The following is a 12,126-nucleotide window of genomic DNA, read 5'->3' as shown; positions in this document are numbered from 1 at the left end:
CATGGAGCTGCTATGCGTGAATTGGGGTGGGGCCGGCTTCCCACATTCCCGGGCTTAACCACCTCTGAATGTAAAGCCCGGAACACCTTGGGCATAGTCTGAAAACCCCTGGTTGACTCAGTGATCAATATGCCCTTCTGTGGGCTCAGTCCTGTGTGGAGCAAGGCAGTGGATACCCCTGGTCTGCCTGCAGGAAGCTGCTGGTCCTGTGGCAAGGCCACCACCCAAACCAGGATACAAGGACACAGGGCAGGGAGGCTAGCCCCCACCCTGCTAAGACTTGGTATGTGATTCTGAGAAAGTAGCCTCCCCTCCCTGGGCCCCAGTTTCCTTACGAACCATGGGGGGGACTCATCTGGGGTGGGGAACCCCTGTAGTAAGGTCTGGGGGTGGGGCAGCTCACTGACCCACCATGACTATTAAGCCATGAGGGAGACACACACTGAAATGGATTAGCACGGGCCGTGGCCGGAGGCCTGGCTCAAGCACATCGGAGCCACCAGAGCTGGCTCCACCACAGGCTGGGAATGGCTGGGTCTGGGCAGCAGCTCGGCGGGAGGAAGGAATGGTCAACAGGACAGGCACTGTTCAGAGCTTGGGGAGCCATGCCACCAGGCCACCTTGACGGCAGCCCTCAGTGCTGCTGCCCTACATCTGAGGCGATCATGGCTTCATTTGCCACCGCAACCCTCGAGGTGGGTAGGGGACTTTCCTGAAGAGGATCTGCTTATGCTGTGACAAAGCAGTGAGGGTCCGGAGAGGTGGGGTATAGGGACACAGGAGCTGTTTCTCCCTTGAAGACCTGTCTCTCTTCCCTACTGGGGGGGGGGTGCCTGGGCCCACTGCTGGGTGACTACCTTCCTGGCCCGATCTGGGCTGTTGTTGAGTGGTAACACTGTGGCCTGTGTGCCCAGAGAGTTGCCTAAGGCTGGGCCCGGCATTTCTGTAAGCCTCAGTTTCCTCATCTATAAAATGGGGAATGTTTCATAAAAATAAAATGTTTCTTGACTTGCAGTGCTGCTGTGAGGCTGTGGCCCAACATGGTTAGTGTCCCCCATGGGATGTCTCTGGAGGTAGGGGCCCAATTGTAAGATGGCTCCACCCTCTCCCTTGTTGGGAATGATGCGCCCTTCTGAGAAGCCGAGAGAGCTAGGAGCCCCTACCTGGGGAGAATCCAAGTACAAAGTTGTTCACACAAACCCGGTTCATTCCAAAATCACTCACGTACGTTGAGTAATAATGATAATGTAGTACTGTTGAAAATGGACATATGCTGGGGCAGGGAGTACACTGGAGGCAAGAGGGGAGCGGGGTGGGGTCAGGAGTTGGGGAGAGGCTGTGAAGGAGCAGAGGGACCAGCAGGGGAGCAGGCTCGAGTCCTGGAGGAAGGCTCTTTGTTCATTCGTTCCCGTTCCCGGCACTGAGTAGGAGCCACAGCACAGCACAGCACCCCCTGCCCCCCTCCTGTCCTCGCCTCCTCATCCTGGGCACCGCCCAGCCCAGGTCTGTGAGTGAGCTGGCTGTGGACGTAGTTGTGCATACTCACGTGCACACCCACATCTGTGTGCGCCAGTGAGTGTGTACGTCAGGGCTATTTCCAACTCCCCCTCCCCTGCCTGCCCCCTCCTGGGCAGCTCGCCCAGTTCCCAGAAGCAGCCTATACGCTTCCTTTGAAAGCTCCACGCACAGCCTGCTCCCCTCCTGCAGTCACTGCCAGCCGCCTGGCCCACCTGGCAGCCCCCTCCACAGCCCCCGGGGCAGGCAGCACTGAAAGACCCTTCTTGTCCTGCCCTGGAGGGCAGGCGAACGTTGGGTGAGGGGTGGCTCAGTTATACTTGGTTCTTGAACAGCTTTTCCAGAGTCTGGGTGGCCCGGGCCAAGGGCCTGGCCTCTGCCCTGCCCCAGAGGCCCCAGGGGCAGTAAGCTCACCTGCGCGCGCGCGCACACACACACACACACGCTCGTGTGCCTCAGAGACTGTCTCCAGTACCACTGGTACCCCAGAAGATCCCTAGAGGCAGAAGAAGCTACCCTGATTCAATTCTTTGCACTTGATGCCTCCATGGCCCTGTTCTCTAAGCTGCCCCCATCAGTTCAAAGTCCTCACGCGGGGAATGCAGAACCCTCCTTACCAGGAACTCCTGCCCCACCCAGTCCGACTTCAACCTTCTTTCACCTTCTGTCTTTCAAAGTCAGCTGTGCCAGCCAGGTAAGAGGTATGGGGGCCACTGGCCCCGCGGGCTCTGTGTTCACTCTGACCTCTCAATTTTACTCATGCCGTTCCCGACTGGAACGCCATCTCCACATCAGCTCAAACCCAGTCTCCTACACTGCTTGTCCCTCTGCTGAAGGCCTCCCATAGGGCTCAGAAGGAGCTGGACACCACACTTATCATCCACACCGTGTCAGCATGGCTCTAGCCTAAGGTCCCACGCAGGTGGGGAGCTCCCTCAGAGCAGGGATGGGGGCTGTTCCTGGGCTGCCAGGATCCTGTGTGGGACCTAGAACACTTTGCTCCCTTTCAGGGGTCTGAGTTTCCCAGTCTGTACCATTGGAAGTTTGGCCCAGATGGTCTCCAATGGGGCTTGATTCCCAGGCCTCATGGCCTAGGTGCTCTGGAATGTTGATGAATGTAGGGAAAACATCCCAGTGCGCCTCACTCTGATACCTGAGACCTTGAGGGCCTTTGGGCTTGGGGTTTCCAGTAAGGATGGGAGTGATGCCTTCCTCAGGTAGGGGGGCTGATCCTACCAGGAGAGGGAAGTAAGGCAGGCATGGTGACAGAGATGGGTTGTTGAAGGGGAATCTGCCTGGGAGTGGGGGAGAAGATACCAGCCCTCCTGCCCCCTCCCCACTTCCAAATTCTTCCTAAAGGTAGGGATTGGCTTAACATTATAAAACCCCACTGGTGCCATGCCACTTTCTGCTCTAAAATCTTCATCGGTTCCCCGTTGCCAATAGAGCATAGGCTGTGGGCCGTATTCTGCCATTTAAGGATTCTGTGCCCCAGTCCAATGGCTCTTCCTGTCTTGTGCTCAAAGTATGCCTTCTAACCAGGCTGCTGGTCTTCCTATCTCAACATGATCTGCTCATATCCACCTCAGTGCCTTAGCTCAGGCGGAGCTCCTGCCTAGAATATTGACCCCCTTCCCATCCTCCGAGCCTTGGCTCAAGGATCACCCTCGGCCCTGCCCCAGCTTGCCTGTCAATTTCTTTTCCCCATACTCTTCACCTGGATCTTTGCAGACATGATAGGATCTGCTGTTTGAGTTTTAATTTGCTTTTCTGTCTCCTAAAAGAGTTCAAGTTTAGCCTATCCATTTCTGTGTACTCCTCATTGCCCAGCACCATGCTTGTATGTTTTTGTTGCTGAGAAGGTATTTGAGAATGGCTCTCGGTTGAAGCCCAGGGAGATGGGGGTGCTGGAATCTCTTGGCTCGAGTCTGCAGGTTGGATAAGCACCCTTCTCCAGTCACCTCAGATGGCCCCTTCCCACCTCTCCAGAGGCCCAGCCCATCACCCAGACCCCGAGACTTTGAAGGAGGGGTCCCTGGGAACAGAAGCAAGGAGCCTGGGGATCTAGCTCTGACTCACCCCAGTGGGGGGTCCTCCCCTGACTCATTTCCCCTCTGGGTACCTCGTGATGCTGTCCATTAGAGCTGGCTTCCCTATGTGATGGGGAGCAGGGTGTGGCCTGGGCCCCTGGAAGGGAGATTCAGGCCCTTCTGTTGCTTTTGGGAATGGTCCTGAAAGATGTAGGCTGAAGCACTACATACATGAGTATGATTCATACATGGGTAGTAATGACTGATAGGCCCCGAGGCCACAGTTCTTAAGGCCTTACCTCAAGGAGAATGCTGTGATCGCGGACTTCCGGCATTTAACAGAAAGGACATGCACCCTAGTGCCTCTCAGAAGGTGAACTGCCACTCAGTCTCTGCTAGGGTCAAGCACCAATGGTGGGGACAGGGAAATGTGGTGGGGGTTGCCCAGGGCTGTCTGAGGGACGAGCTCCTGCCGGGGTGCAGGATATCTGAGGGGCCCTAGGAGGCTGAGCCTGTCACTAACCAGGCCTTCTGAGTTAGGAGAGTGGGGAGAGGAGACAGGAGCTAGAGAGGAGAGCAGGAGGAAGGTGGTGAAGAGGCCGTACAGTCAAATGCACCTGGGGCCGAGCAGGGTCCCAGAGTGGTTGGAGGAAACCAGAGGAAGCAGCAGGCGGGAGAGACTGAGGTACATGTGGGACCCCATGGAGGGTGGGGCAGGGTGGCTCCCTCCCCATTTCTCACCATTCCTGGCCTGGACTGCTGAGGCTGGGGTACTGGCTTCTTGCTGTCGCTGAGTGTCCTGTGGGCACCAGTGCCGTCACCAAAAGCCTGCTGGGCTCGGGGAGCCAAGACAGCATTGGGCAGCCCCACTGGGTATAGCGGACTATCCTGCACGGAGGCCACACCCTAGGCCGACCGACTGGGGCCAGCCTCAGACAGCCAGAGCCCACAGAAGCCTCAAGATGGAGAGTTATCACGGGGGGATCTTGCTTCTACCCCGGACTGGAACTCCCAGAGAGCCCAGCCTGGAATGGCAGGAGCTTGTCTCCCAGTGGGGGCTACTTCTGGGCCCTCTTGTCCCATTTTTCTACCTCAGGAGCCCCCCTCAGCTCTGGCAGTCTGGGTTGGGGGTCTCAGGCCCCTTACTCACCTGCGGATGAAGGTCTGGCCAACATGACCAGGGTCAAAGCCAGGGCCAGGGCCAGGGCAGGGGCTGGAGGCGGAGGCTGCTGGCCGGAGCTCATCGCGGCCCGGCTGTGCAGCAGGATTTGCGAGGAGGAGCCGAGCAGAGTGGCAGTAGGGAGCCCGGACACCGAAGGCGCCAAGGCGCGGGCTGAGACAAGGCTGCTCTACGCCGCCGCGGGCTGGGGCTCTGGAGCTGCCCGCGCCGCCACCGCCTTACTTAACTCCGGGGGCGGGGCAGGCGCCGACCCGCGCTCCGGTTTCAGGCTGGGGCTCCCCCGTTGGCCCCCCTCACCCCCAACTTTCTTAAAGGGCCCGTGCTGGGCTGCCTCCTCCCCGGGCAGGGGTGAGAGGACCCTTACAGCTCCGTTAGACCCAGGCTCCACCCTGGAGTTTTGGAACAAAGTCGCAGAGGAGCCTAGATCCAAGCCCTCCCTGAGCTCTGACCCAAGGGCTCCAGGAGACCCCCTCTGGGAGGAGACCTGAGCTGGGCAAGCCCCCTCACCTACCTCACTTGTCTCTCTCCTGCCCTGCAGGGATTGGTGTGTGTGTGTGTGTGTGTGTGTGTCTGCTCCAGGCCTAGGAGGACAGCTGTCTACCACTACAGAGACTGCTTTGGGGCTGCTTTCTCTGAGGCCTCCTCGGGTCTTCATTTGGACAGAGAGGCACTGGTCTGAGGTTCTGCACTGCTCTGTGTCCTCTGGCATTGTGACCTTGACCGTCTCTGCCCTGCAGAGCCTCCACTTCCCAGCCTGTAAAGGAGAGATGTTCTAGACTCTCCCACAAGGCAGGAGGGATTCTCAATCCCACAGTATCATTTGCTTCAAAATAACCCTGTGAGGTGAGTGAGAACCACTCCCCCCACCCCTCATTTTATGGAAGAGAAAACTGTGGCTCAGAGCCGGAAGTGGTTCTTACAAGGCCAGAGGGGGAGTGTAGGTCCCTGACCCTTTGGGACTAGAACCCCGGGCATCCTAACACCTGAATGCAGGTGTCTCAACTTCCTGGGGCTGCCTCCTGGAAATCTGGCCCCGGATTTAGCTCCCACCTAAAAGCTTTTGAGCCCTGCTCTTCTTGGCTCCCCCGCCAGGCAACAACATCAGTCTTGTCCCAAACCACAGGAGAGAGGGCCCTCCTGAGACAGAACGTCCAACCCCGGAGACTCTGCCCGCTCTCTGCCTGGCCCCAGCATCTGCATCGCCTGGCCTCAGCTTCTCTGTCCAGCAGATGGGTGGAAGAGTGCCCCAGAGTGCTGTCCCCTCCCTTCTCTCAACAGAATCCTTCTTTCACACCTGCCTGCTCTAGCCCGCTCCCACCCCCACCCCACCAGCACTCTCTTCCCAGCTCCTCCCCACCTTTAAACATTTTTTATTAAAAAAATTATAAATTTTATATTATAATGTATATTATATGTATAAATATTATATATTATATTAGTTTCAGATGTACACCATAGTGGTATATATATATTACAAAAGGCTCACCACAATGAGTATAGTTACCATCTGTCATCAAAGTTATAACGATATTATCGACTATTCCCTGTGCTGTTCTTTGCATCCCCGTGATGTATTTACTTTATAACTGGAAGTTTATACCTCTTGATCCCCTTCCTATTTTGCACCCCCCCAGTTTGTTCTCTGTATTTATGACTGTGCTTCTGTTATTGTTTGTTTGTTCGTTTGTTTTTTTATTTTTATTTTTATTTTATGTATTTATTTTGAGAGAGAGAGTGCGCATTTGAGCTGGGGAGGGGCAGAGAGAGAGAGAGAGAGAGAGAGAGGGAGGGAATCTTAAGCAGTCTCCACGCTCAGTGTGGAGCCTGCCTACAGGCTCGATCTCACAACCATGAGATCATGACCCGAGCTGAAATCAAGAGTTGGACGCTTAACCGACTGAACCACCCAGGCGTTCCTGTTTTGTTTTTTAGATTCCACATATAAGTGAAACCATACGGTACTTGACTTTGTATGACTTATTTCATTTAGCATCATACCCTCTAACTCCATTCATGTCGTTGCAAAGGGCAAGGTTTTGCTCTTTTCATTTTATGGCTGAGTAATGTTGCTTTGTACATATACACAACATCTTTATCCATCCATCTGCCGATGGACACTGGGGCTGCTTCCATATCTTGGCTGTTGTAAATAATGCTGGTGTGACCAGAGGGGTGCATGTAACCTTTGGAATTGGTGTTTCTGATTTCTTCTTCCTGGAAGTGGAAATATTGGATACAGAGGTTCTGCGGTTCTGAACTGCTGAATACCTAGAAGGGGAAATATTGGATCGTATGGTACTTCTAATTTTAGTTTTTTGAGGAAACTCCACACCATTTTTCAGAGTGTCCAAGCCCTCTCTTTCACTAGTGACTGTCCTCCCAAGTATAATGACACTTCATAGTTTGCAACAAAATTGAGCCCCATTTTACAGATGAAGAGACTGAGGTTGAGAGACATTAAGGGGCTTGAGCAAGTCTACACAGCTGCGAAGATGTGGAACCAGGTCTTTGACCCCAAGCCCAGTGCTCTTAACCACCACAGCGTAGTGTGATGGTGTGGTGTCTGTGTGGTGTTTGTAAATGCTGATGTTGGACTTAGGCCCTGAGTTCGAATTCCAGCTCTCCTACTTAGCCGTCCAACTTTGAACAAGTTGCTTCACCTCTCCTGTGACTCGGTTTTTCCCTTTGTATAATTGGGTCAGTGAGGATTCCGTGCACTGGTGTACCTCATGTGCCTAGCCCGGGGCCTGGCATGCAGCAGACGTTCCATAGACACTTGTGCTTTCTCTTCCTTCTCTGTAGTCCTCACGTCCTTCTGCCCCTCACAGTTTGTACACAGCTTCATACCTGTTGCCTCCCTTGATGAAAAGTCAGCCCCTTGAGGGCTGAACTTTCCCCACCAGAGGCGACTGCATACAGTGGGTGCTCAGTAAATGTGCACTGGGGTTGGCTAAGAAGCCAGTGCTGCTGTTTTGTGGGGATTTTGGCAAACCGAAGGACTCCCATCTGGTTCACCCTAGGAGGCCTGGGGCGGGGCTGTGCTCAGCTGGTCTCAGTGGCAGTAAAGCCATTGATTCACAACTTGTCCCTGTTTTTCCTTCTCCCCAAGTCAGCAAGGCACCTGGTCCTTGTGAGGGGTTAATTACTGGCCAAGTGCGGGCCTAGGGTTGGGGGTGCTGCTGGGAAAACTGTGCTTGGAGGAAAAGAGTTTTCTTTTTAGGAATGAAAGAAGAGGGGAAGAGAAGGCCTCTGCTTCTTTATGAATCAAAAAACTTGGGTGGAGATTTCTACCCACCCCATCTGCCCTCCCCTTCCCTCCCCCTCCCTCTCCTCCCTTCCTTCCCCCTTCCCATCTTCTCTCATCTCCCCAAATCCCACCCACGCAGACTTACCCACCACTACCGGGAGTATGTCTGTGGAGCCTCCAGACAAGTTCCCGCCCACAGCTGAGGTTCAAGTCAGGATTAGGTCGCAGCCTCCCCCTGCCTCGTTGCTAGCTAGGGAGAGAAACACAGGCCTGGAAAAATAATGGCAACGAGCACAGCAGTACTAACCCGCACTTGCTTGTCTGCTGGGGCTTCCCAGTTTACAAAACATTCACCTGATCTCTTGACAATCCTGGGAAGTGCGCGTGTTGGCGGATAGCGTTCCCTTTGCGCTGATGAGAAAACTGAGGCTCTAGTGGAGATACAGGATGCTGGGGCTCCTGCACACAAAGCTTGGCCTTTGTTTAGCCTGGAGCCCAGGGCTGGAACCCTGGATAGGTGCTGAGCGACATCATGCCAGCAGACTGGCAGAAAGTTGAGGCCCCATGTTGCTTTGGAACTGATCTCTGACCACCTCCTGCTGTCTCAAGAGCAAAGGCTGTTGGACCCGGCAAGGCCTGCTTCTCATTTGTCCCCTCCCTGGCCTCCTCAGCAGGCCTCCCTGGGACCCTGAAGGCCAGGTCCTGAGCAGAACTGACCAGGACCCACCTATGTCACGAAGTTCTCTGGCGTGGGCTGGCCAGGTGCCCTCGGTGACCGTCTCTGAGTGCCCTTGCCTTCCCGGCCATATCTCAACTTCCTCCAGGAAGCCCTCCCAGTCCTTTCTGCCTTTCCACAAACTCCCTGGAGTAGTGATCTCTTCTCCTGGTGCCTCCCAGGGCATCCCTAGCCTGGTCAGGAGGTGTTACTCAATGCCTCCCTTTCCCCTAGACTGACTTCTTCTCAGCAAAGTACTGCACAACACTTGGGGCAGGGGAGAGGAAAACCCAGAACACTCTCGAAGAATGAAAAAGGATGCCCACACCTCAGGTGAAGGAGGATTCAAAGTGTCCTGAAGCTTCAGAGACCTGTGGCATGTGCTGCCTCAGTTTCTCCAAGTGATCTGCCTCTGGGAGAACAAGACAACAGAAAGCCCAGCATCACCTACTTCCCTACCAGCAGAGTTCAGCTAAGACACTGGACACGTACTCCTGGTCACTCTCACCCTCAATGATTCTTGGACTCAGTGCCGGCTCTGGCAGCAGCTATGGCTTGGTCCTGCCCCTGGCCAACGCCTGGCAGTCTGAGCGCCTCTGTGTTTTGCACTCTGACCACATGGGCTCCACCCAGGGAACCTGTGGCCGAAGCCAGCGTGCTGGTAAATGGTGGGTACTTATGCCCCAGATGGAGTGGCGTGTGCACTGGGGTGTACTCCAGCCGCCCAGGTCCTGCCCTCAGGGAATTGGCCTTCTGCCATGAAGGACACAGAACCCAGGCCACTACTGCGCAAGGGGACACAAGCTTTTGGCCCCAGTTCCATGGCCCTGCAGTCTCATGGCCAGGGGCTCCCAGGCCTGGGCTTCTGACCCGGGCCTCTGCTGGGAGTGGTCTTGCTTCTGTTCCTGGCTGGAGGCATCCATGGGGCTCCTGTAAGTGCAGGCAGCCTGGCTCAGGAGGGGCGGGGGCAGCTATTCCCAACAATTACACAATTCAGGAGCTCAGAAGTTGTGTTTGCTGTCTTCAGGAGCCAGCTGCAAATGGGAAGCTAGTGGCAAGTCTTTGCTCTGATCGGGGGCAGGCTTTGAGCCACACCCATACGCTGCAGGGGAGACAGGGGTGAGGGGTGGTGCAGGATCCCCTCAGAGCCTCTGGTGCAAGGGGAAGGACTCATTTTCCACACCGTGTCCACAAAAGCTTGTGGCTTCAGTGGCTATGAGCAGCTGGCCGCAGCTGACTCCCCTGGGGTCGTGCTATTTCTAAATGTTGGTTCATGCTATTAACCCCTGCTGTGCTCCACCAGCAGACATCAGCAGCCTGCAGAGACTACATCTGGGGAGGGGGGAAGGAAGAATCCTTGTCTGGATGGAAACTTTGTGAACATACTTGCTCCGAGTCTAGCACGGGGCAGGCAACTTTGGGGGTTAGGGCAGGGCTCCTAAAAGAGGGATGTAAAATACCTGCTCAGGACGGAAATGAAGCTTGTGATGGGCGTTAGGAGACATGGGTCTGAGCTGGCGGCTGGGCAGGGCAGTGGAAAGAATGTCGGGTCAGGAGCCAGAGGTCTAGTTTTGCCAAGCCTTTTCTGTGTGGCCTCAGGTGAGTCACTTCGCGTCTCTGCACCTCTTCTCTCGTCTGTACGTTGTAGAACCGCCATGGTGCTTGCACGATGTTTTCCAGCAGAGATGCTGGCGCTTTGTAAACCACGAAGGGCCGTGCCTGGTGGTTATGATGACGGCAACCGTTGATGCCAGGGTCCTACTCTCTGAGCGACTCCCAGGTGTCCCTTGAAGGAAAGGCAAGATGGACAGCCAAGAGACAGCCAGAGCACGCTGGCAGAGCTGTCTTCAGCCTGTGTGGGGCTCAGTGAGGATGCCGCCCTACATGAGAACACCGAAGTTCAGCCCCTACTGACCCCATTGGCTCGCTCTCCTTGTACAGTGAAATCCTGTAGTAGCCAGCCTCCAAGATGGCCCTCTGTCGTCCCCCACCTTCTGGCATTTGCACCTTTGTTTAGCCACCTCCCACACTGAATAGGGCTGACCTGCGTGGCCACTAAGGGACTGCAGCAGTGACTGAGTGTGACTTCCAAGGTGAGGTCATAAAAGATATGGCAGTTTCTGCCTTGCTCTCTTCTGACTGCTTGCTCTGCATGCCAGCCACCATGACCTGAGGAGCCCGTGGGGGGCCCATGTGGAGAAGAACTCTGGCCTTTGGCCAACAGCCGGGACCAGTTCACCACTCATGTGAGCGAGCCATCTTGGAAATGGGTCTGCCAGCACCAATCAAACCTTTAGATGACTGCAGCCCTTACTGCCATCTTGATTGCTGTCTTTTGAGGAGCCTGAAGCCAGAACCATCCAGCTATGCCACTTCTAAATTCCTGACCCACAGAAACTATATGCAATAGTAAACGTTTATTGCCATCTTAGGCTGTTAGGTTTTGAGGATAATTTATTATGCAGCAGCGGATAACTGATACAGACCCATCCAAGTATAAGTAGTAGTCCAGTGAGCCAGACTGGGCATGGCGCTGGGACTCTGCTCCCACAAGAAGGAACGTTTCCTTGATCAATCAATGGATCAACCCATTCATTCATTCATTCATTCAACAAATATTACTTTTAAAAATTTTTATTTATTTTGAGAGAGAGAGTGGGGAAGAGGCAAAGCAAGAGACTCCCAGGCAGGTTCTGTGCTGTCAGATTGTTCTCAAGAACCATGGGATCATGACCTGAGCCAAAATCAAGAGTCGGATGCTTAACCAACTGAGCCACCCAGGCGCCTCTGGGTGTGTTGATTTTGAGGTGCTTGTGAGAAACCCAGTGATACAGTGTAGGCTGTAGGCTGTGTGGGTCAAAGCCCCCGAGAAGGCCTGGGCCAGGGGCATGTCTGTTTGGGAATTGTTGGAGGACAGACAGTGGGACTGAAGCAACAAGAGGGTGGGCTTCCCTGGCGAGAGGTGGGTGGGGTAAAATGACAGGAAGGCCCCGGACTGAATTCTGAGACACTAATAGTTCTCCTCTTAACCTTTTTTTTTTTTTTTAATTTTTTTTTAACGTTTATTTATTTTTGAGACAGAGAGAGACAGAGCATGAACGGGGGAGGGTCAGACAGAGAGGGAGACACAGAATCTGAAACAGGCTCCAGGCTCTGAGCAGTCAGCACAGAGTCCGATGCGGGGCTCGAACTCACATACCGCGAGATCGTGACCTGAGCCGAAGTCGGACGCTTAACCGACTGAGCCACCCAGGCGCCCCCTCTTAACCTTTTTCGGGACATAATTTCACACTTGCAGGAAAGCAACAAGACCATTACAGATGTTTCCCACATACTCTTCACAAGATTTACCAAACATTAATATTTCACCAGATATTAAATTTTCTAGGTATATACGTATTTTTTCCTGAGCTATTGGAGAGTTAAGTTGCAGACATGA

At 54.4% G+C, this 12,126-nt stretch overlaps 1 protein-coding gene and 1 long non-coding RNA gene across 2 annotated transcripts in view; both read right to left on the bottom strand.

The window, feature by feature from the left end:
• The window catches only part of CSPG4 (chondroitin sulfate proteoglycan 4), a 40,941-nt gene extending 35,683 nt beyond the window's left edge, over positions 1–5,258 (bottom strand). Inside the window, exon 1 of the mRNA XM_043554953.1 lies at positions 4,696–5,258. Coding sequence (XP_043410888.1) covers positions 4,696–4,789 — 94 coding nt within the window. The 5' untranslated portion in view covers positions 4,790–5,258. The remainder of the gene's footprint in view (positions 1–4,695) is intronic.
• Positions 5,259–6,687: 1,429 nt separating this feature from the next.
• LOC122468396 lies at positions 6,688–10,736 on the bottom strand. The gene is made up of 3 exons (XR_006293231.1): positions 10,148–10,736; positions 8,118–8,222; positions 6,688–6,993 (listed from the first exon to the last, which is right to left on the bottom strand). It is a non-coding gene; the product is annotated as an uncharacterized LOC122468396 (long non-coding RNA).
• Positions 10,737–12,126: the final 1,390 nt, after the last annotated feature.

Source organism: Prionailurus bengalensis, chromosome B3 (assembly GCF_016509475.1).
Source record: "Prionailurus bengalensis isolate Pbe53 chromosome B3, Fcat_Pben_1.1_paternal_pri, whole genome shotgun sequence".
Lineage (NCBI taxonomy): Eukaryota > Metazoa > Chordata > Mammalia > Carnivora > Felidae > Prionailurus > Prionailurus bengalensis.
This window is presented reverse-complemented; position numbering and strand designations above follow the sequence as displayed.